The following is a 22,222-nucleotide window of genomic DNA, read 5'->3' on the forward strand; positions in this document are numbered from 1 at the left end:
CGCCCCCCCATCTTCCCCCAACCCCCCCCCCGGGCCCCCCAACACCCCACAGGTCCCCTCCGTGTCCCCCCCACCCCTCCCCCTCCTCTCCCGGCGCTGTCCCCCCCCCCCAATTCCGGTACCTGCCCCGGGCGGTCCCGGCCGCGGCCCCGCTCCCGCCGCTCCCGCCGCTCCCGCAGCCCCCGCCCGCCCCGGGCACGCGCACGGCAACGGAGCCGCGCGCGCCCGCAACATCACCACCCCCCCCCACCTCTCCTCACCCCCCCCCCGAATCCTCCCCGCAACCCCCCCCCCAAAAAAAAAACCCCTCCCCCTCCGCCCCTCTCCCTCCCTCACCCCCCCCGCTATCGGCTCCGTGCGCCCCCTAAACCCCCCCGCACCGGGCACGCGGACCCCCGGCTGCCCCATGGAGACCCTCGGGGGGGGGGGAGGTCACGGCTGCCCCACAGAGACCCCATAGAGACCCCCGTGGGGGGGCGGGGGGGGGGGGTTCTGCCCGACAGAGACCCCCTCGGGGGCCTCCCCCCCAAACGCCCCAGGGGGGACTCCCGCGGGGGATGAGGGGTGGGGGGGGGGTCTCGCGGCTGCCCCATAGGGACCCCCCGGGGGTCTCGCGGCTGCCCCACAGACCCCCCATAGGGCCCCCAGCTCTGGCCCTATAGAAACCCCATAAAGCCCCCTCCCCCCGCCGGCCCCCGCAGCAGAGCCGGCCCCCCCCACCCCCCCCAGCTCCATCCAGGACACCCCACAGACGGACGGACACACGAACATGGAGTTTATTCCCACGGGACAAGCAGAGCCCCCCCCCCCCCCACCCCCCCCCAAACACCCCCTGTGGGGGGGGGGGGGGACCGAGGTGTTTGCGCCCCCCCAAAGCCACCCCAAAATCCGTGGGGTGAGGGGGGGCCGGGGTCAGGTGGGGTCGAGGGGGGGCCAGAGCCTCCGGGACGCTGTGGAAAGGGGGGGCGGGGATCAATGTGAAACCCCCATGTGCAGGACCCCCAATTTGGGGGGACTCAGGTGTCTGAGCCCCCCAAATCTGGGGGGCGCCACGACGCCCAAGGACCCCAATTTGGGGGTCCCAAGCCCCCCGGGCCCTGTTACCTGTCACAGGTGGGTGTCAAAAACTCCATCCTCCAGTTCCTGCACCTCCTCGGGGGGCTCTGGGGGGGGGGGTCCGGGGGGGGGTCATTTTTGGGGTCCCCGACCACCTTGGGGATCCCCTCAAGTGGGGGGGTCCCGAGGGGGGGCCGGTTTTGGGGTCCCACCTGTGGGGCGCAGCGAGGGCCGGCGGGGCCAGGGCAGGGAGAGGCTGAAGGAGCGGGGCCGGGCTTTGGGGGATCCGGGGGGGTCCGGGGGGGCAGCGGCGACGCTCTGGGCACGCCGGCGACACTCGGGGCGCAGCCGCTCCCGACACGCGATGTGACAGCGCAGGCCGCAGCCTGGGGGGGGGCACGGGGACCCCCTCACACTCAGAGACCCCCCCAGGACCCCCCCAAACCCCGCCACGGGTACCAGAGCCTCCCCAACCCCCCCTCCCAGCACCCAGACCCCCCCCGAAACCCCCATCACGCCCAGAACCCGCCCCCCTCCAGCACCAGAGGTCCCCCCCAGACACCCCCAGACCCCCCAGATCCCCCCGCTTCCCTCCCCTTTGCCCCCCCCCCCACTCACCGCTGCACTCCAGCCCATCCTTGTGCAGACCCCAAATCTGGGGGGAGGGAGGGGTCAGGGGGCGTCCAGGGGGGTGAAAGACCCCCTCCTCCGGACCCCCCCGAGCTCCCACTCGCCAGGACCCTCCCCCCTCGGGGGGGGTCACGAGGGTCCAGAGCGGGGGAGGGTCCCGGGGGTCCTCACGTCCCCAGCCGTGCTCAGTAGGGGAGGGGGGGATCTGGGGGAATTTGGGGGGGGGTCGCGGGCCCCCCCCCGCACTCACCAGTTTCCCACAGGTCTCACAGGGGCCCGCGCGCAGCCCCCTCAGCCCCCGGAAGTTGTGGGGGGGGTCCCGGGGGGGGGTCCTTGGCTGCAGCGCAGGAAAATAATCCAGAACCTCCCCCCGGCTGAGTCCCCCGTCCCTGGGAGGGACACGGGGGGGGTCAGGGGGGGTCACAGGAGGGTCAAGGGGGTCAGGGGTCATGGAGGGCTTCGGGGGGGGTCAGTGGGGTCCCACTTTTGGGGGTCCCTGGAGGGGGGTCTCAGCTGTCCGTGTCCAGCTCCGCCCCCCCCTCGGGGGGGGGGGGGCAGGTGAGCGGTCTAAGGGGGTTTGGGGGGGTTCCGGGGGGTTGGGAGTGTCTCGGGGGGACCCTGGGGGGGGGGGTTGGGGGTCCCGGGGGTCTCACATGTCGGTGTCCAGCTCGCCCAGGGGGGCAGGTGGGGGGAAGTTTTCCCGCACGATCCCAAATTCCTCCACCGAGATCCGCCCGTCCCCCGTCCACGTCGAAGTTCCGGAAAATGGACTGAGACCCCCCCCAAAAATGTCACCGCTGACCCCCTCCGAGACTCCCCCCGAGACCCCCAAAATATCACCCCAGACCCGTCCCAACCCCCCTCCCCCCGGACCTCTCGGGACCCCTGGAACCCCCAAACTACGCCCCCATGGCCCCCCTCCCCTCACCCCCCAGACCCCCCCACCCCTCAATTCCTCCAAGTCCCCCCTCCCCAGGTCCCCCCCAATTCCCCCAGCCCCCTTAAAGTCACCCCCGATCCCCCCCACGACCCCCCCCCCTACGACCCCCGCACCTCCACGAGCTGCTCGAGGCGGGGTCGCAGCCCCGCGGGGTCGGGCCGGGGGGGCTCGGGCAGCACCCAGCGCTCGGGGGGGAGGGCGGGGGGGCAGCTCCGGGGGGGGCCCCCCCGCCTGGGGGGGTGAGGGGGGGTGTCAGACCCCCAGCGCACACTCACCCCCGGGCTGGACATCCCCCCGTCAAGGTGTTCACACCCCCTTACACACTCCCACCCCCTCCTCCCCCCGGACTTTGCACACTCACCTGGACGCTCATGGCCCCCCCGCTGACCCCGCCTTGCACACTCACCCCCCCCTCCATTGCCCTCCGCCCCTCTCTTGCACACTCGCCTCCCCTTTTTCACACTCCCCCCCATTTCCGCACCCACCCCCCCACTGCACACTCGCCCCCCCCCTTTCCACACTCGCCCCCCCCCTTTCCACACTCGCCCCCCCCCTTTCCACACTCGCCCCCCGTTCCCCCCCCGCTCCCCCCGGCCTCACGGGGGCGCTCTCGCGGGGCTTCGCGCTGCAGCGACATCTGGTGGAGCTGCTCCTCGCTGGGCCCGAGCGCCAGCGACACCTGGGGGACAACGGGGGAACTGCGGGGGGAGGGTCCCGGGGGGTCTGGGGGGGTTTGGAAGGGATTGGGATGGAGGAAAGGAGCGGGGGGGGGGGGGGGGTCGAGGCTCGGCGGCGTCTGAGGGTCCAGGAGAGCTGGAGGGGTTGGGGAGTTTGGGAGTGCAGAGGAGGTTTGGGAGGGGAAGGGATTCAGGTGGTTTTGGGGGGGGGGGGACAGGAGGGTTCGAGGGGAGTTTGCGGGGGGGTCGAGTGGAGCAGGTCAGGGTGGGGGATCCTGGGGGAGTCCCAGGAAGGAGTTTGGGGGGGTCCCGGGAGGGGGTTTGGGGTGGTGCAGTGGGGGGGTCTCACCTCCAGCAGCCGGAGCAGGTCGGGGTGGGGGGTGCCGGGGGGTCCCTGCTCGCGCCCCGCCAGCAGCGCCCCTTGCAGGGCAAAGCGGGCCCGCAGTTTGTTGGGGTGGGGGCGTCCCGGGCCCCCCCAGTCCGGCAGCGCCTGCCTCCAGCGACCACCAGGTCCCGCAGGTGGACACCGAGCGCCGGCACCCGGAACCCCCCTGCGCTCCCCGCGCCCCCCAGCAGCGCCGGTAGCCCCGGTAGTTCCCCCCCGAGCCCACGGGCCTCGGCCAGCTGTGCCCACAGCTGGGGGGCATCGGGGAGGGGGATATTGGGGTGCGGGGGGGTCACAGGAGGGTACAGGGGACACAGGGACAGAGCGGGGGCACAAGGATGGGGGGGGGGGGACACAGGGGGGACATTTTAGAACTGAGCAGGGCGAGGGGTGACGGGACCCCCCCGTCTCCCCTGTGCCTCCTCCAGAACCCAACAAGGACCCTCCTGGACCTTCCTGTGCCCCCTGGGACTCCCCCAGGACCCCCATGTGTCCCCCCAGGACCCCCACAGAACCCCCCAAAACCTCCCGATGTCCCTCAACACCCGCGTGTGCCCCAGAACACCCCTCGGACCCCCTTGTGCCCCCCCACGTTCTCTCAAGAGCACCCCCAGGACCCCTCCAGGACCCCCCCTAAGACCCCCATGTTCCCCACCGGGACCCCCCAGGTGCCCCCCAGGACCCCCACCTGGATGAGGGGGGGGGGTCAGCAGAGCGAGGGGTCCGGCGCAGGCGCGCGATGGGAGCCGTGGCCGAGCCCCCCCGACCACGGCCAGGAGGGAGTTGAAGTTGCGGAGCTCCAGGAGGCTCTGGGGGAGGGGGGGGGGAGATGTTTGGGGTGGCTGAGGGGCAGCTAGGGGGGGGTGGGGGGCGTTACTGAGGGACAGGACTATGGGGCAGGGTTATGGGGTGGTCCGTGGGGCAGGGTTATGGAGGGATTGGGTCAGGGCTGGCGGTCTGCGGGACAGTTTGATGGGTCAGTTCTATGGGTCAGGGGGTCAGTTCAGGTTTATGGGTCAGGGGGTCAGTTCTGTGGGTCAGAGCTATGGGTCTGTGAGACAGATCTATGGGTCAGGGAGTCAGTTCCAGGGGTCAAGGGTCACTCCCGGGATCAGGGGTCATTCCTGGGGGTCACTCCCGCTCTCACCTGTGCCAGGTGCAGGCACTGCCCCAGGTCTATGGGTCAGGGGGGTCAGGGTTATGGGTCTATGGGTCACTCCCGGGGGTCTATGGGTCATTTCCGGGGGGTCAGGGGTCATTCCCGGGGGTCATTCCTGGGGGTCAGGGGTCACTCCCGGGGGTCATTCCCGCTCTCACCTGTGCCAGGTGCAGGCACTGCCCCAGGTCTATGGGTCAGGGTTATGGGTCTATGGGTCAGGGGGGTCATTCCCGAGGGTCAGGGGTCATTCCCGGGGATCATTCCCGAGGGTCAGGGGTCATTCCCGGGGGTCATTCCCAGGGGTCAGGGGTCACTCCCGGGGGTCATTCCCGCTCTCACCTGTGCCAGGTGCAGGCACTGCCCCAGGTCTATGGGTCAGGGGGGTCATTTCCGGGGCTCAGGGGTCATTCCCGGGGGTCACTCCCGGGGGTCAGGGGTCATTCCCGGGGGTCAGGGGTCACTCCCGAGGGTCACTCCCGCTCTCACCTGTGCCAGGTGCAGGCACTGCCCCAGGTCTATGGGTCAGGGGGGTCAGGGTTATGGGTCTATGGGGCGGGGGTCACTCCGGGGGTCAGGGTCATTCCCGGGGGTCACTCCCGGGGGTCATTCCCGGGGGTCACCTGTGCCAGGTGCAGGCACTGCCCCAGGTCTATGGGTCAGGGGGGTCAGGGTTATGGGTCTATGGGGCAGGGGTCACTCCCGGGGGTCAGGGGTCATTCCCGGGGGTCACTCCCGGGGGTCATTCCCGCTCTCACCTGTGCCAGGTGCAGGCCACTGCCCCAGGTCTATGGGTCAGGGGGGTCAGGGTTATGGGTCTATGGGGCAGGGGTTACTCCCGGGGGGTCAGGGGTCATTCCGGGGGTCACTCCCGGGGGTCAGGGGTCACTCCCGGGGGTCATTCCCGCTCTCACCTGTGCCAGGTGCAGGCACTGCCCCAGGTCTATGGGTCAGGGTTATGGGTCTATGGGGCAGGGGTCACTCCCGGGGGTCAGGGGTCATTCCCGGGGGTCACTCCCGGGGGTCACTCCCGCTCTCACCTGTGCCAGGTGCAGGCACTGCCCCAGCGCCGCCGCGCGCTGCGGGGCCGCCAGGGGGCGCAGCACGCGCAGCTGCACCCAGCGCGAGAGGCCGTTGGACAGCGCCACCAAGCGGCGGAGAGCGGGGGAGCTCGAGGTGCCCGCGGAGCGCGCGAAGGCGCGGATGTCACAGAGCTGGGGGGACACCGGGGGGGCACCGGGGGGCACCGGGGTCACCGGGGGTCATGGGGGACACCGGGGGTCACGGGAGACACCAGAGACACCGGGGGTCATGGGGGACACCGGGGGTCACGGGGGGACACCAGAGACACCGGGGGTCACGGGGGACACCGGGGGTCATGGAGGACACCGGGGGTCATGGGGGACACCGGGGGTCACGGGAGACACCAGAGACACCGGGGGTCATGGGGGACACCCGGGGGTCACGGGGGACACAGAGACACCGGGGGTCATGGGGGACACCGGGGGTCACGGGGGACACCAGAGACACCGGGGGTCACGGGGGACACCGGGGGTCATGGAGGACACCGGGGGGTCATGGGGGACACCGGGGGCCACGGGGGACACCAGAGACACCGGGGGTCCCGGGGGACACCGGGGACATTTGGGGGAGACATGGGGGGGGTCGCACCCACGTGTGGGAGCGTCCGAGAGCTGTGGCGACGTTGGGGACATTGGGGGGACATTGCGGGTCATGGGGGTGTCGTGCAGGAGGGGCTACCCTGGGGTGTGACGGGGCGGGGGGATGTCCCCAGGTGTCCCTCAGGTGTCCCCCGGGTGGTCCCACACAGGGGTGTCACACACACCCTCAGGTGTCCCCCAGGTGTCCCCAGGTATCCCCCGGTGTCCCGCAGGTGTCCCCAGGTCTCCCCACGTGTCCCTGCAGGTGTCCCCAGGTGTCCCCCCCTGTCCCGCAGGTATCCCCAGGTGTCCCCAGGTGTCCCGCAGGTATCCCCCGGTGTCCCGCAGTTATCCCCAGGTGTCCCCAGGTCTCCCCAAGCGTCCCGCAGGTGTCCCCAGGTCTCCCCACGTGTCCCCGCAGGTGTCCCCAGGTGTCCCCGCCGTGTCCCCGCAGGTGTCCCGCAGGTCTCCCCAGGTGTCCCGCAGGTGTCCCTAGGTATCCCCCGGTGTCCCGCAGGTATCCCCCGGTGTCCCGCAGGTGTCCCCAGGTCTCCCCAGGTCTCCCCACGTGTCCCCGCAGGTGTCCCCCGGTGTCCCGCAGGTGTCCCCAGGTGTCCCCAGGTATCCCCAGGTGTCCCCCGGTGTCCCCCGGTGTCCCGCAGGTATCCCCAGGTATCCCCCGGTGTCCCCAGGTATCCCCAGGTGTCCCCCCGGTGTCCCGCAGGTATCCCCAGGTATCGCCCAGGTGTCCCCAGGTGTCCCCCGGGACTCACGCGCAGCCGGGCGAAGCCGCGGTGCTCCAGGTGCGTGAGCAGCAGCGCCAGCTCCGGCGGCTCCAGCGGCTCCAGCAGCATCGAGAACCGCGCGCGGGGGCGGGGGGGCCACGACCCCCCCCGGGACCCCCCGCGGGACCCCCCCCCGGGGGCACAGCCAGGGTCACCGTCATTGTCACCTTCGGCAGCGTCCCCTTCCTCGGGGCTGGACACGCGCGGGTGACACACGCGTGTGCAAAGGGACGCGCCTCGTGCTCCCCCCCCCGTTGCCCCCAATTTTCCTCCCTGTGCCCCCCCAGCCCCCTCCCCCCCACAACCCCGTGACCCCAACTCCCGGACCCCCCCCAATCCTGTCCCCCCCATTCCTGTCCCCCCCCCATTTCACCCCCGTGTCCCCCCATTGTCCCCCCAGCCCCCCCATTCCCCCCCTTCACCTACAGGCTCTCGAGGCCGAGGGGGGTCTCGGGGTCCCCCCCCAAGCGCCGCCCCCAATTCCCGGAGTCGCCCCAAAACCTGGGGGTCCCCCGAGAGCTCCTGCGGGAACGCCCGGACCCAGTACCCTGGGGGGGGGGGAGAGGGAAAAGGGGGGGCTCAGGAGGGACCCCACAAATCTGGGGGGTCCCCCCGAGCGGATCTGGGGGGTCCCAAGGGGATTGTGGGGTGCCCAAAGGGGGTCTCTGGGGGTCCGGGGGGGTTTTGGGGTCACTCACCGCACCAAGTGGCCGATCTTGAGGCGCAGGGAGGGACCCTCGGCCGAGCCCCCCGACTCCTGCACCGTGGGGAGGGGTCAAGGAGCCTGAACGGGGATTTGGGGGGTTCTTGGGGTCTGGGGGGGGTCCTGGGGGGAGTCCCTGGGGTTTGGAGGGGGGGGGGGCTGGAGTGTTTGGGGCATCCCAGGGAGTCAGGGAGGTTTGGGGGGGGGGGGGGGTCCCAGGGAGTCCCCAGAAAGTTCAGGGGGGTCCCAAGGGGTCAATGAAAGGGATCTCAGGGGTGTCCCCGGGTTTGGGGGTGTCCCGGGGGGTTTTGGGGTGTCCCGCGGGGGTCCCCAAGGGTAAAGGCTCAGCAGCTTCCCGGCCACCTCAGCCTGGGGCAGGTACCGGGGTGGGGTTTTGGGGGAAATCCCAGGAAGTTTGGGGGTCCCGCAGGATTTGGGGGTCCCCGGGGGGGTCGCGGGGGGATCCCCAAGGATATAGGGTCAGCAGCTTCCCGGCCACCTCCGCCTGGGGCAGGTACCAGGGATGTGTCGCCAGGAAGAGTCGGACGAGTTGGGGGTCCCGAACCTTCCCCTGCGCGTCTGGAGGGGGCGGGGGGGTCACCCCAAAAACCCAGACCCCCCCTGGGACCCCCAACCTCCCACCCGAACCCCCCAGAACACCAACCCGTCCCCTCCAGAACTCCCCAGATTTCAGGGACACCCCAGAGCTCAGAACCCCCTCCCAAAACACAGAGACCCCCCCCAGCCCCCCCAAGCCCTGGCCCTCCCCAGGCCCAGGACCCCCCAAAACCTCAGGGGCTCCCAAATCCCGGGGGTCCCCAAAACCCTGAGACCCCCCCCAAACCCCGAAGTTCCCCCAACCCTCAGGGACCCCCAAAACCCCCGGGGCCCCCCCCAAAACCGGCGCCCCCCCACACCGAAGGCATCGACGCAGCCCCTCAGAAGCTCGTCCAGGGTGGGGGCTTGGTCCAGGTCCAGGGAGCTGCTCATGGTGGGACCCCAAAACTGGGAGTGGGATCGGGGGGGAGGGGTCAGCACCAGAGACCGGCCGGGACCCCCCAAACCGGAGCTGGGGGGGCCCGAGGGGTCCCCCTGTCCGTCCTGAGGGTCCCTTGGGCACCAAGGGAGGGTTTGGGGGGGAGGGGGCTTGGAGGGGCCCTGGGGGGGAGTCCCAGTTTGGGGGATCGGCAGGTCCTGGGGGTCTCCTGTAGGTCCCAATTTGAGGGTCTGGTTTGGGGGGGCTTGGAGGGATTTGGGGGGGTCCCAGTTCGGGAGTCTGGGGGGGGGGGCGTTGTCCCCTGACTTTAGGGCTGCCCAGGGGGGTCCCGGGGGGTCCCAGAGGTCCCGATTTGGAGGCACCGCGGGATCTCTGCCTTGGGGGGGGGGGTCTCGGTTTTGGGGTGCCGGGGTCCCCCTCGCTCCCCTCTCCTTTCCCCCCCCCCCCCCGGACGGGCTCTTGCCCAAGCGCTTGCACAATTTTAGGGAGGTTCGGGGGGGCCTCCAAACCCTCCCGGACCCCCCCAAATCCCCCCCCCCACCGGGGTGCTGCACACCCCGATAAGGCAGCGCTTCCTGACCCCCAATTCCGGAGCGTCCCAGTGCTGGGGGTGGACACGGGACTGGGGGGGAACTGGGAGAGACCGGGACATACTGGGGAGAGACTGGGAGACACTTGGGGAGGCTTGGGGGGATACTGGGAGCACCGGGACTGCGCTGCCCCCGGGATGAGAGGGAACTGGGAGCACTGGAGAAACTTGGACCACTGGGATGGGGTTATCCCGGGAAACTGGGACCACTGGGAGCACTGGGAGGGGGCTCTGGGGAGACACTCGGGGGGTCCCGCACCTCCCCGCGCCTCGCTCCGACCCCCCCCGACCCCGAGACCCCCCGGGAACCCTCGGGACCCCCCCCGGGACCCCCCCCGGGACCCCCCAGCTCGGCCCCACCTGCTCCGGCGGCCGCGGCGGTGGCGGGGAGGACGCGGCGAGGGGCGGGGCGGAGCCGGAATTTGGGGGGGGTCGGGGGGTTTGGGGGGTTCCCGGGGTGGGGGGGGGGGGGGGGATGTGGGGGGCGGAGCCGGGGTTTGGGGCGGATCCGGGCGGGTTTGGGGGTTCCTGAGTGGGGCGGGGGGAGGGAAGTGGTTTGTGGTTCAACAGAAAGGCGGCGGCGGCAACGCCCGGGGGAGGGGGCGCGGCCCCAAAACCGCCCCCAGACCCCCTGGAGCCCCCCGGTTCCCCCCTACCCAGGACCACCGCGACCCCCCAGATCCCTCCTCAACCCTCCAACCCCCCCCCCCCCCCCGGAACCCCAAATCCCCCCGAGACCCCAAATAATCCCCGACGATAATCAGCGAATTTGTGTCATTTTGAAATTCTCCTTTATTTTCTTGAATTCCTTTATTTTCTTTATTTTTTTAGGGGGGGACGCCCCCATTTCCGCCCCAGTTCTCCCATTAAGGCCCAGAGTCCCCACCCAGCTCCCGCAGCGGGGGGATGGGGGGGGAGGGGAGACCCCCACCCCAAATAAAATGGAAAAACAACCAAATGAGCCCCAAAACTGCCCCAAAACTCGGGGATGCCCCTGACCCCCCCCGGGGAGAGATTTGGGGGGGCGCAGGGCAAGGCACGTGTTGGGGGGTCCTGGGACAGTTGGGGACCCTCCCCCAAATTACTACAGTGGGATTTGGGGGGAATTTGGGGGGGCTGAAGACACACGGGGGGTATCCCGAGGGGGGGTGGGTTATGCGTTCGGGGGGTCCCGGGGGGATTTCCAGAGGGTTCTCGGGGGGGTCCCCCACTACTCCCGGGGGTCTCCGGGTGCGGGGATTCGCTGCCGGCTGCGTTCTGGGGGGAATTTGGGAGATTTTGGGTGGGGGGATTCAGCCGTACCCTGTACAGGGGAGTTCCAGGGGGGGTTCCGAGGGGGTTCCCGGGTTCGGAGGGGGGGTCCCCGTTATTCCCGGGGGTCGTCGGGGGCGGGGATGCGCTGCCGGCTGGGCTCGCAGCCCCAAATCTCCCGCGCGTACTGAGCGATGGTCCGGTCACTCGAGAACTTCCCGGCGGCCGCCACGTTCCGGATCACGGTCCGCGTCCACTCCCGAGGGTTCTGGGGTGTCCAGGGGGGGTCATCAGGGCGGGGGGGACCCCCAAATGCACCCCCCGGAACCCTCCCACCCCCGCCTGGCTTCTCCCAGCCCGCTGTGTCCCCCCCTCCCCCCCCCACCCGTGTGTCCCTGTGGGGTTTTGGGGTCCCCCCCGCCTGTCCCCCCTTCCCCCCCCGGACAATTGGGGACCCCTCCGAGCCACTCGGTGCTCCCCCCTTTCCTTCTCAGGGGGGGCTTGGGGACCCCCCGGCAGCTCCCTTGGGTTTAGCGACACCCTCAAAAAATCCCCTGTCCCCCCTCCCCGGGGTTTTGGGGACCCCCCGAAACCTCGCCGGGGTTATGGGGAGGGTCCCGTCGGGTGCGTCACTTCGGGGGTCCCTTTTGGGGGGCTCCTTTGGGGGATCCCGTTTTGGGGGCATCATTTTGAGGAGGGTTCCTTTTGGGGTGTCTCTAAGGGGGTCTCTTTTTGGGGGTGTCAGTTTGGGGGAGAGTCTCTTTGTGAGGCTCCCTTAGGGGGCCCCTTTTTGGGGTCTCTTAAGGGGTCTCTTTTAGGGGGTATCGCTTTGTGGGGTGTTTCTTTGGGGGGGGTCCCTTTTTGGGGAGGGGTCGCCACCTTGTAGAGGGCGCTGACTTTCTCCTGGCACTTCACGTACGCCTCATAATCCGCGAACACCTTAAACCTGGGGGGGAAGAAATGGGAGGGGTCACGGGGGGTGGTCCAGGTGGCCGGGACCCCTCCCCAATCGCGATATGAACCCCGACATCTCACATCAACCCCCACCCCTCCATCCCCTGCCACCCGCACCCCCCTCCCGGCAGACCCCAAACCCGCTGCCCCCTCCCCGCTGGACCCCCTCTATCGAGACTCCCCCGCCGCGCAGGGCGCCTGTCGCGACCTGTCGTGGTTCATGAGCATGTTGACGATGTCGCGGAACAGGTCGGGCTGGCGGGGGCTGAAGAAGCCGGAGCTGAGCTGGTCCACGGCCTGGCGGAGCTCGGGCAGGCGGTCGTAGTACTCCTGTGCCCGGTACCTGGGGGGGCAGGGAGGGTTGGGGGGTCCTGGGAGGATTTGGGGAGATTTTGGGGGCGTTTTTGGGAGGTTTGGGGGCGTTTTTGGGGGGCTGAGCCCGTCCCTGCCGCCTGGCAGAGCTCGGGCAGGAGGTTGGAGAATTCCTGGGCAGGTGGGCACGGGGTGGGGGGAGTTAGGGGGGTACAGGGGGGTTGGGGGGGGGTCAGGGGGTCCCCCCAACTCTCGGGACCCTCCCCCATCTCCTCAACTTTGTGCCCATGGGGGTCTCTGCGTGTCCTGGGGGTCCTGAGTGACCAGAGCAGGGCTCAGGGGGTCCCGGGGTGCCATGGGGTGGTCAGTGGGTGCCATGGGGTGGTCAGCGGGTGCCATGGGGTGGTCAGTGGGTGCTGTGGGGGTCCTGGGTCACCACAGAGGTGCCATGGGGTGGTCAGTGGGTGCCGTGGGGGTCCTGGGTCACCACAGAGATGCCGTGGGGTGGTCAGCAGGTGCCATGGGGTGGTCAGTGGGTGCCGTGGGGGTCCTGGGTCACCACGGAGGTGCCATGGGGTGGTCAGCAGGACCCGGGTCACCATGGGGGGGTCAGTGGGTGCCGTGGGGTGGTCAGTGGGTGCCGTGGTCACTCTGGGGGCGCAGTGGGGCGGTGCCCCCGGGACCCGCACCCCTTCCTGTCGAGCGCCTCGACGTCGGGCACCCTCATGCCGAAGATGAAGAGGTTCTCCTCGCCCGCCTCCTCGGCCATCTCCACGTTGGCCCCGTCCATGGTGCCGATGGTCAATGCCCCGTTGAGCATGAACTTCATGTTCCCCGTGCCCGACGCCTCCGTGCCCGCCGTGGAGATCTGCTCCGACAGGTCCGCGGCCGGGGATCACTGCGGGGCGATATCGGGCCATATCGGGGGGATATCGGGTAGTATTGGGGCTATATCAGGGGATATCGGGGTGTATTGGGTGATATTGGGGGGATATCGGGGGAATATTTGGGATATTGGGGTGTATTGGGGGGATATCGGGGTGTATTGGGGTGATATCAGGTGATATTGGGGTGTATTGGGTGATATTGGGGTGATATCGGGGGGATATCGGGGGGATATCGGGGGAATATCGGGGTGTATTGGGGGGATACCAGGTGATATCGGGATGTATTTGGTGATATTGGGGTGATATCGGGGGGATATCGGGGGGATATCGGGGTGCCCAGGGCCGGAGCAGGGTAACAGGGCATCCTTGGCATGCCCAGGTCTGTACTTGGGGTTGCCCAGGGTGGTTTTGGGGCAGATTTTTGGCCAGTGACACCCGGAGGTTCTCCAGGAACAGAACGCGCAGGGGGGATGGGTCGGGGGAGGGGGTTTGGTTTGGGTTCAGGGATGTTTTTGGGGTTCGGGGCTGGGTTTTTGGGGTCCCCCACCCTTCTCGGCCAGCGACACCCGGTAGTTCTCCAGGAACAGCACCCGCAGCCGGTCGCCCACGGCCGGGTCCTGGTTGACCACGTCCCCGATGGCCGTCACCAGCCGGATGATCATCTTCGCCATGTGGTACCCGGGGGCGGCCTGGGGGGGGGCGGGGATTGGGGGGCACCCCAAAACACTCAGAGACCCCAAAAACCCTCAGGGACCCCCCTTGCCCACCCCTCGAGACCTCTCAAACCCACCAGGAACCCCCCACCCCAAACCCAAATGGAGCCCCCTCAGGAGCCCCTCAAATTCCCACCCCGAGCCCCCCTCCCCCAGGAACCCCCAAAACCTCCCTGACCCCCTCCCCAAATAAAAACCCCCAAACCCCCAGACCCCCCTCACCTTGCCCCCGATCATAATGGTTCGGGGCACGAAGGGTTTCCCGGGGTCCTTCTTGATCCCTGAAATCGGGGAGGGGACCCCAAAATATGGGGGGGGGAAAGGGGGGGCAGGAATCAGGAGAGACCCCCCCGAAATCAGGGAAGGGGGGGGGATCTGGGGGTCTCGGGGGGTGTCCCCCATTTTTGGGGTGGGATTCGTGGTTTTAGGGGGTGACATTGGAGATGCAGCTGGGGCAGGGGAGGTCTAAGGGGTTCTGGGGGGTCCCGCGGGCAGTTTTGGGGGGGTCCCAGGGGGATTTGGGGCTCTCTGGGGACCCCCACTCACGGTTGTAGAGGGCGATGATGTGGAGGAATTTGGGGGGGGGGTCCCGGGGGCTGCTTTCTCAGGGAGTTTTGGGGGGCTCTGGGGAGTCTCCCCAGGTGGGGAGGGGTCCCGGGGGGGTTTTGGGGACCCCCACTCACGGTTGTAGAGGGTGATGATGTGCAGGCAGTTCAGCAGCTGCCGCTTGTACTCGTGGATCCGCTTCACCTGCACGTCGAAGAGCGAGGCCGGGTTCACGCGCACGCCTGACACCTTCTCCAGGTATGCCGCGAACTTCAACTTGTTCTCCTGCGATTTGGGGGGGAAAAAACAGGGGGTGGGGGCGCGCCCGGGACCCCCATGGCACCCCCTGAACCCCTCCCCACATCACATCTGGTCCAGGTGTGCCCCGAGCGTCACCGTGTTCACCTGGGATGGGGAAGGGGTTGCTGAGACACCCCCTCCCCCACCCCGGGCAGCCCTTGGGAACCCTCCGTGGACCCCCCCAGCCCCCCCCGCGACCCCTCAACCCCTCTGGGCCCCCCCAGCCCCCCGTACCTGCTTGACCTTGGCCACGTCCCGGATGAAGCTCTCGTCGTCCACGAAGTCCTGGAGCCGCCGCAGCTGGTCCAGGTCAGACACGAAATCCTCCCCGATGCGCTGGAAGAGGGAGGGAGGGAGCCTAGGTGAGCCCAGGTGAGCCCAGGTGAGTCCCGAGTGAGCCCAGGTGTGTCCACGTGTCTCCCAGGTGAGCCCAGGTGAGCCCCAGGTGAGCCCAGGTGTGTCCAAGTGAGTCCAGGTGTGTCCAGGTGAGCTCACCTGTGCGATGACCTCGGCCAGGCCGGGGTTGCACATCACCAGCCACCGCCTCGGGGTGATCCCGTTGGTTTTGTTCTGGAACTTGTGGGGCTCCAGGTCATAGAAATCCTTGAACCTGGTAGGGGGGACACCCAGGGATGGGGGCGGGGTCATGAGGGGGCTGCGGGGGCGGGGGTTTGGGGGCCAGATGGGACCAGGGGGAATTTGAGGTCTGGGGGAGCCGAGGGGGATTTGGGGGTGACCCTACACGGGCTGTCCTCAAGGATCCGGGAGCAGAGGAAGGTGCCACCATCGGTGGTGGCACAGCGGGATACGTGGGGAGTGCGGGGGGATTTGGGGAGATCGGGGGGTGGGGGGTTCGTACACGCTGTCCTTGAGGATCTGGGAGTGGATTGCGGCCACGCCGTTGACCGCGTGGGCGCCCACGATGCACAGGTGCGCCATGTTGATGCGCTTGACCGCGCCCTCCTCCACCAGCGACATCCGGCGCAGCCGCTCGTGGTCCCCGGGGAACGAGGCGTACACGCGCTGGGGGAGGGGGGCACGGCGGGCTGGGGGGGACACCGGGCCCCCAGAGACCCCCCAGTGCCACCCGCAGGGACATCGAACCCCCAGAGACCCCCCCAGTGCCGTCCCCAGGGACACCGGACCCCCAGAGACCTCCCCAGAGCCACCCCCAGGGACACCGAACCCCCAGAGACCACCCAGTGCCACCCCCAGGGACACCGGACCCCCAGAGACCTCCCCAGTGCCACCCCCAAGGACACCGGACCCCCAGAGATGCCCCAATGCCACCCCCAAGGACACCGGACCCCCAGAGACCCCCCCAGAGCCACCCCCAGGGACACCGGACCCCCAGAGATGCCCCAATGCCACCCCCAGGGACATCGAACCCCCAGAGACCCCCCAATGCCATCCCCAGGGACACCGAACCCCCAGAGATGCCCCAATGCCACCCCCAGGGACACCGGACCCCCAGAGACCCCCAGTGCCGTCCCCAGGAACACCGGCCCCCCAGAGACCCCCCAATGCCACCCCAGGGACACCGGACCCCCAGAGACCCCCCAATGCCACCCCCAGGGACACCGGACCCCCAGAGACCCCCCAATGCCATCCCCAGGGACACCGGACCCCCAGAGACCCCCAATGCCACCCCCAAGGACAGCAGAGTGACCCCCTCCCTCCCAAAAGTCACGCACAGGAGGGGGAGGAAAAGGGGTGGAGGGTTCATTCTACCCCCCGTGCCCCCTCCCTGGACCCCCCCTCTGCCCCCCATTGCCCCCCGAGGGACACCCACGTGCCTGGGGGGGGCTCCCCGCCCCCAAACCACGCAGCGATCTGAGCCCCACCCGCCCCCCGCGTGTTCCCCCTTCAAACTCCTGCGTGCCCGAGCTCGTTGTTGCCCCCAAGACCCCCGGGGGTCTCTGCCCCTCGCGACCCCCCCGGCCCCAAAACGCACGTCCAGGAAGCGCTGGTTGATCTCGTAGATGAGCTGCAGGTGCCGCGGCAGCAGCGACTCGAGCAGGGGCACGGGCCAGCGCTCCAGCGCCTCGGGCAGCACCGTGTGGTTCGTGTAGGCGCAGGTGCGCACCGTGATGTCCCAGGCCTGGGGGGGGGACACACGTGGGGACACCCCCGGAGTGACCCACATTGACCCACGGCCCCCCCCATAACCGGCAGAGCCGCCCCCACCCTCGTTGCACACCGGGCGGGGTGGGGTGGGGGGAACACAGAACGCGCGAGCCGCGGGTTTTGGGGGCCCCCCCATCGCGGTGTGGGAGGGTCTTGATGTGCCCCCCCACCCCCACCTCATCCCATCCCATCCGCTCCTCGTCCACCAGGATCCGCATCAGCTCCGGGATGGCCAGAGAGGGGTGGGTGTCGTTCAGCTGGATCGCGACCTGAGGGGGACACGGCGGGTGGGGGTCAGGGGGGGTCAGAGCGGGGCTTTGGGGGTGTCGCCGTGGGGAGTTTCGGGGTTCACCTTGTCGGGGAAGCTGCCGAAGGACGTTCGCACGGGGTCGCGGCAGCCGAATTTGGCGGATTTGAAGCGCCGGATGATGTCGTGGAGCGTGGCCGCCACCACGAAATATTCCTGCTTCAGCCGCAGCTCCTTGCCCTCGAAAAACTGGAGTACCCCCCCCCCCGTGAGACCTCAAAAGAATCCCCCCAAACCCCTCCTGCTTCAGCCGCAGCTCCTTGCCCTCGAAAAGTTGGGGGTACCCCCCCGTGAGACCCCAAAAGTGCCTCCCCAAACCCCTTCCCCTCCAAAAACTGGGGTTCCACCTCGTAAGACGCCCCCATAGGGACGCCCAGGACACCTCCCCCACACACACGGGGTTTTTTTGGGGGTATTTTTTATTTTCTCTACCAGGTTTTGGGATGCCCTCCCCTCCTCCCCGAGGTCTCTGGCCCCTCGCAGGCCCCCCAGGACCCCCTCAGACACTCCCAGACCCCCCCATTATCACCGGGGTACAGCACGGGGGAGATGTTCTCGGCCAGATTTGGGGTCCCCCTGCTTCCCCGGGGGTCCCAGCGCCCCCAGGCCCCACGCGGGCCCCCCAGGCCCCCCCTCCGGGCCCCCCAAGCCCCCCCAGTTCTCACGTTATCGTTGGGGTACAGCACACGGGAGATGTTCTCGGCCAGGTTTCGGTCCAGCACGGCCTGGACGTACCCCCCGACATTGACTGGGGGGGACAGCGGGACTCAGGGGGGGTCCGGGGGGGACCCCGAGGGTGGGGAGGCCCCGGGGGGAGCTTAGGGACGAGGAGTTTGTTGGGGAGCAAGGGGGGGGGGGTTTGGGGGCGCGTTCCTTTGAGGGACATTCGGGAGTCTGGACAATGTTTGGGGGTGCGGGGGGGGGGGTTCCTGGGTGGAGCTGGGGGGGTCGGGGGGGGCATCACCGCCCTAAGAGGAGAATTTGGGGATGCGGGGTGGGCAAAGGGTGGCGGGGAGGGGACAAGGCGGGGCTGGGGAGGATCAAGGGGGGATTTGGGGGGTCTGAGGGGTGGGGAGCATCCCCAGGGAGGGGATTTGGGGTGCCGGGGGGGGGGGGTGGATTTGGGGGGGTGGGGGGGGTTGAGGGCACTCACAGTCCTTGAGGTTGAAGTCGTTGGGGGCCCGGGCTGACCAGAGGCGCAGGGTGTTGACGGTGTTGTTGCGGTAGCCGGGGACAGGGGTGTCATAGGGTACGGCCAGCACCACCTGCGTGTGACACGCGCGTGTGCAAGGGCCCTCGACACTCACAGCACCCCCCACTCTGTCCCTGCACGCTCACCTGCGTGTGCAGCCACCGCCCCCGCACACACCTGCCACACCTGTGCCACCCCCGTGCCACCCCTGTGCCACCCCTGTCCCCTCACCTGCGTGTCCATCCACTGGGCTGTGCTCCGTGACCCCTGTGCCCCCCCTGTGCCACCCCCGTGCCCCCCCCGTCCCCTCACCTGCGTGTCCATCCACCTGCTGCGTTCTCCCCGCCCTCTCTCACACCCGTAACTGCCACCTGTGCCCCCCCTGTGCCCCATCTGTGCCCCCCCTGTGTCACCCCTGTGCCCCCCCCGGCCCCTCACCTGCGTGTCCAGCCACCTGGGCTGTGCTCCGTGACCCCTGTGCCCTCCCTGTGCCCCACCTGTGCTCCCCCCTGTGCCCCCCCCCGCCCCCTCACCTGCGTGTCCAGCCACCGCGCCCCGCCCGGCCCGTGCTCCACGCGGCCGTAGAAGTGCACCGGGATCGTGTACTCGGGTCTCGCCTTCTCCCAGGGGTTTCCGTAGCGCAGCCAATCGTCGGCTTCTTCCACCTGCGGGGGCCCCGAAACACCTGAGACCCTCCCCCCCCCGAAATCCTCCCTGCATGACCCCCCAAGGACCCCCAAACCCGCGCCGCGCCCCCTCCCCCCCCCCCCCCCAGTCATTGTTCTCCTCCACGGGGAGAGCGCCCCAAAACCCCCGCAGGGACCCGCGGGGACTTGATGACCCCTGGGGTCCCCCCAGCCCCCTCAGGACCCCCCTACGACATCTGTCGCCCCCCGGGGACCCCCCCGCACCTGCCACCCCCCCGCGATTCGCTGGTTGAAGATCCCGAACTCGTAGCGGATCCCGTAACCGTAGGCGGCGAGTCCCAGGGTGGCCATGGAGTCCAGGAAACAGGCTGGGGACACAGGGGACACCGGGGGGGTCACGGGGGACACCGAGGGGACACGGGGGACATCGGGGGGTCAGGGGCATTCAGGAGGGACACGGGGAGGGTCATTGAGGGACAAGGGACATCGGGGAGGGGACACCGGGAGGGTCCCGAGAGTCCCAGCGTGGCCACGGAGTCCTGAGGGGACAGAGGAAGTCAGGGGAGGGGGCACCGGGGGCATTGGGGACACCACGGGGACATGGGGGGGGGGGGGGGCACAGGAGCATCGCGGGGAGATCCCAGTGACTGGGACCATCCTGGGGCCGGGGGTGTCACCGAGCGTGGGGGGGAGGGGGTGGGGTGGGCATCAGGGACATCCCGGGGACAATCAGGGAGATCCCAAAGATCGGGATGTGACTGAGAGGGGAGGACAACGGCGACATTGTGGGGACCACGGACATCGCGGGGACCCCTCCAGCCTCTTGGGGACCCCCCTGGTGTCACCCCCCCGCACCTGCCAGCCGCCCCAGGCCACCGTTGCCCAGCCCCGCGTCTTCCTCGATCTCCTGCAGCTCCTCCATGTCCAGCCCGAGCTGGGGTGGGGGGGGGGACGGGACAGACAACAGAGGAGGGGTTGAGGGCAGACCCCAAAACTTCCTCATTCCACTCATTCCCCCCCTCGCGTCCCCTCTGTACGCCCCCTCCCCCCATTTCCCCTCCACATCCCCCCAAATCCCACCCCCAAATCCCGCCGCACCCCCAGGGACAGCCCGGCACTGCAGCCCCTCTGCAGTGTCCACGGCCCCTCCCCAGCCCCCCCGGACCCCCCCCCCAAGCCCCCCGCGCCCCCTCCCCACCTGATAGAGCGCCTCGTCGCAGCCGCTCTGGAGCCCCAAATTCACCATGGTGTTGGTCAAGGTGCGCCCCATGTAGAACTCCAGGGACAGGTAATAGATGCGCTGGGAGGGGGAAGCACGGGGGGTCAGGGGGGGTCACGGCCACCCCCGCGCCCCCAGGATACCCCCCTCCCCCTCCCCAAAAGGCCCCGCCGCCCCCCTGCTATCTGGTGTCGGGATTAAATGGCAGCGGCCGGGTCAGCGGGAAAGGTCAGGATAAATTTAACCGGGTGGGGGGGAAGGAAGGACCCCCCCACCCCGAGTCCTGACCCCCCCCTCCCCGAAATGTATCCCCAAACTTGCATTAACCGGGTGGGGGGGAAGGAAGGAGACCCCCCCACCCCGAATCCTGACCCCCCCTCCACGAAATGTATCCCCAAACCTGCACTCCCAAAATCCGCCCCTCCCAGACCTGAGACCCCCACAAACCTGCAGCTCCCAAATCCACAGCCCTCCCCCCCCCCAAGACTCCTGGCGACCCCCCCACGTTGGGGTCATTCTCACAGTAGCACTGTTGGGTACGGAGCCCCCCCGGGACTCGCCCAGGACCTCTCTAGGAACCCCCAGGACCCCCTTTTCCCCCACTTTGGGGTCCCTCTCTTATAGAACTGCTGGGTCTGCAGCCCCCAGACCCTCTCAGGAGCCCCCAGGTCCCCCTTTCCCCCCACTTTGGGGTCTCTCTGTTATAGAACTGTTGGGTCTGCAGCCCCCAGACCCTCTCAGGACCCCCCAGGTCCCCCTTTCCCCCCACTTTGGGGTCTCTCTGTTATAGAACTGTTGGGTCTGCAGCCCCCAGACCCTCTCAGGACCCCCCAGGTCCCCCTTTCCCCCCCACTTTGAGGTCCTTCTCATTGCAGCACTGCTGTACCCAGACCCCCTCAGGACCCCTCAGAGCCCCCCAGGACCCCTCTTTTCCCCACCTTGGGGTCCCTCGTAGTGACACCGCTGCCTGCCTGGTCCCCAAGCCCCCTCAGGACCCCCAAACCCCCCACCTTGGGGTCTTTCTCCTGGTGACACTGCGAGGTGTGCAGCTCCCAGACCCTCTCAGGACTCCCCAGACCCTCTCAGTCCCCCCCTAGGACCCCCAAGCCCCCCACCTTGGGGTCTTTCTCGTAGTAGTACTGCTGTGTCCGCAGCCAGCGCCCCACCAGGTGGTCGCGCACGGTGTGCGCCAGCGCGAAGTAGTAGTCGCGCGATGTCGCGACATTGCGATCCTTGACGAGGGTGAAGTGCAGGTGCCGGTTGAAGTTGCGCTTCAGCTCCCCCACGTTCTCGGCCCCCGCCAGCCCCCGCACGCTGATCTGCCGCCGCCGGTCCTCGTCGCTCAGCGGTCGCGACATGGCGACAGAGATGGGGGGGGTCGCTGGAGAATCGGGGGAGGCTTTAGGAGTCTCTGGGTATCAGGGGATGGGGGGGTCCCAGGGGTGCGGAGCTCGGGGGGCTCTGGGGATGCTGCACTCGGCTGGGGGGTCCTGGGGGGCTCCGACTCGGGGAAGGGGGTCCGGCTTTGGGGGGGTCCGCGGGGATCCGGAGGACTCCGGATTTTGGGGCCTCAGGACTTGGGGGGGGGGGGCTCCGGGCCGGGGGCGGCGGCAGCGGCGCCCCGGCCGCTATGAGAGCGGGGCTGATTTATTATTCATGAGGGGGGCGGAGCTCGAAGACGCCACGCCCCAACACCGGCGTGCGGCCGCGGTGCTTCATTAATTATTAATGAAGGGGCGGAGCTCGAGGCGCACCGCACCCACACTCTCGTTAATTATTCATGAGGGGCGGAGCTTGAGCCGCGCCCCCTGCGGGATCCGCGCATCCCCCCAGACCCCTCCCCAAAACTGGGGGGGGTCCCGAATGTCCCTGAGGGGCGGGGGGGTCGGGTCTCTCTTTGTGTCCCCCCCACCCCCCACGCGAGGCTCTCCACGCCCCCCACCCCAAATTCCTCCCCGGGGGCATCCCCCGTGTCCGCAGGGGTCCCCGGTGTGGGGGGTGCTCCTGGGGGAGGGGGCTCTCCCGGGAAGGGCGGGGGGCGCGGGGGGGGGGGGGTCCGTGGCTGTTGTGTCGCTCCCCTACCCGCCCCCCCCGCCCCCCCGCGGTAACCGGATCGCCCCTGAAGGTCGCGACATTCGCGGCGACATTGGCGGCGACCTCACGGGTGAGTGACGGCCGCAGGGGGTGG

At 69.2% G+C, this 22,222-nt stretch overlaps 2 protein-coding genes across 2 annotated transcripts; both read right to left on the bottom strand.

Annotated features, from left to right (window-relative positions):
* Positions 1-758: 758 nt before the first annotated feature.
* LOC125318989 (RAS guanyl-releasing protein 2-like) lies at positions 759-9,974 on the bottom strand. Its single transcript, XM_048289954.1, has 16 exons — positions 9,940-9,974; positions 8,911-8,998; positions 8,470-8,572; positions 7,989-8,054; positions 7,717-7,837; positions 5,885-6,058; positions 4,377-4,497; positions 3,653-3,939; positions 3,173-3,305; positions 2,740-2,857; positions 2,340-2,456; positions 1,937-2,075; positions 1,675-1,711; positions 1,269-1,442; positions 1,105-1,163; positions 759-950 (listed from the first exon to the last, which is right to left on the bottom strand). The coding sequence occupies exons 2-15, from the start codon at positions 8,981-8,983 to the stop codon at positions 1,108-1,110; spliced, it is 1,719 nt and encodes a 572-aa protein (XP_048145911.1). The 5' UTR covers positions 8,984-8,998; positions 9,940-9,974; the 3' UTR covers positions 759-950; positions 1,105-1,107.
* Positions 9,975-10,347: 373 nt separating this feature from the next.
* PYGM (glycogen phosphorylase, muscle associated) lies at positions 10,348-21,545 on the bottom strand. The gene is given in 21 exon segments (XM_048289960.1): positions 10,348-11,098; positions 11,710-11,776; positions 11,993-12,127; positions 12,786-12,988; positions 12,990-12,994; positions 13,531-13,672; positions 13,919-13,977; positions 14,380-14,527; positions 14,777-14,878; positions 15,038-15,152; positions 15,402-15,565; positions 16,497-16,643; positions 16,846-16,938; positions 17,022-17,165; positions 17,642-17,724; positions 18,130-18,241; positions 18,702-18,833; positions 19,080-19,183; positions 19,671-19,749; positions 20,014-20,115; positions 21,150-21,545. Coding segments are annotated over 21 exon segments (2,532 nt in total). The 5' UTR covers positions 21,393-21,545; the 3' UTR covers positions 10,348-10,945.
* Positions 21,546-22,222: the final 677 nt, after the last annotated feature.

This window comes from Corvus hawaiiensis, chromosome 34, assembly GCF_020740725.1.
Source record: "Corvus hawaiiensis isolate bCorHaw1 chromosome 34, bCorHaw1.pri.cur, whole genome shotgun sequence".
In the NCBI taxonomy this organism is placed as follows: Eukaryota; Metazoa; Chordata; class Aves; order Passeriformes; family Corvidae; genus Corvus; species Corvus hawaiiensis.

Coding starts and splice junctions, on each gene's coding strand:
- LOC125318989 (XM_048289954.1), bottom strand. CDS start 8,983: ATGAGCAGCTCCCTGGACCTGGACCAAGCCCCCACCCTGGACGAGCTT. Junction 3,306..3,652: donor ACCTGCTCCGGCTGCTGGAG/GTGAGACCCCCC, acceptor GTTGTCCCCCAG/GTGTCGCTGGCGCTCGGGCC. Junction 2,076..2,339: donor GGCGAGCTGGACACCGACAT/GTGAGACCCCCG, acceptor TGTCCCTCCCAG/GGACGGGGGACTCAGCCGGG.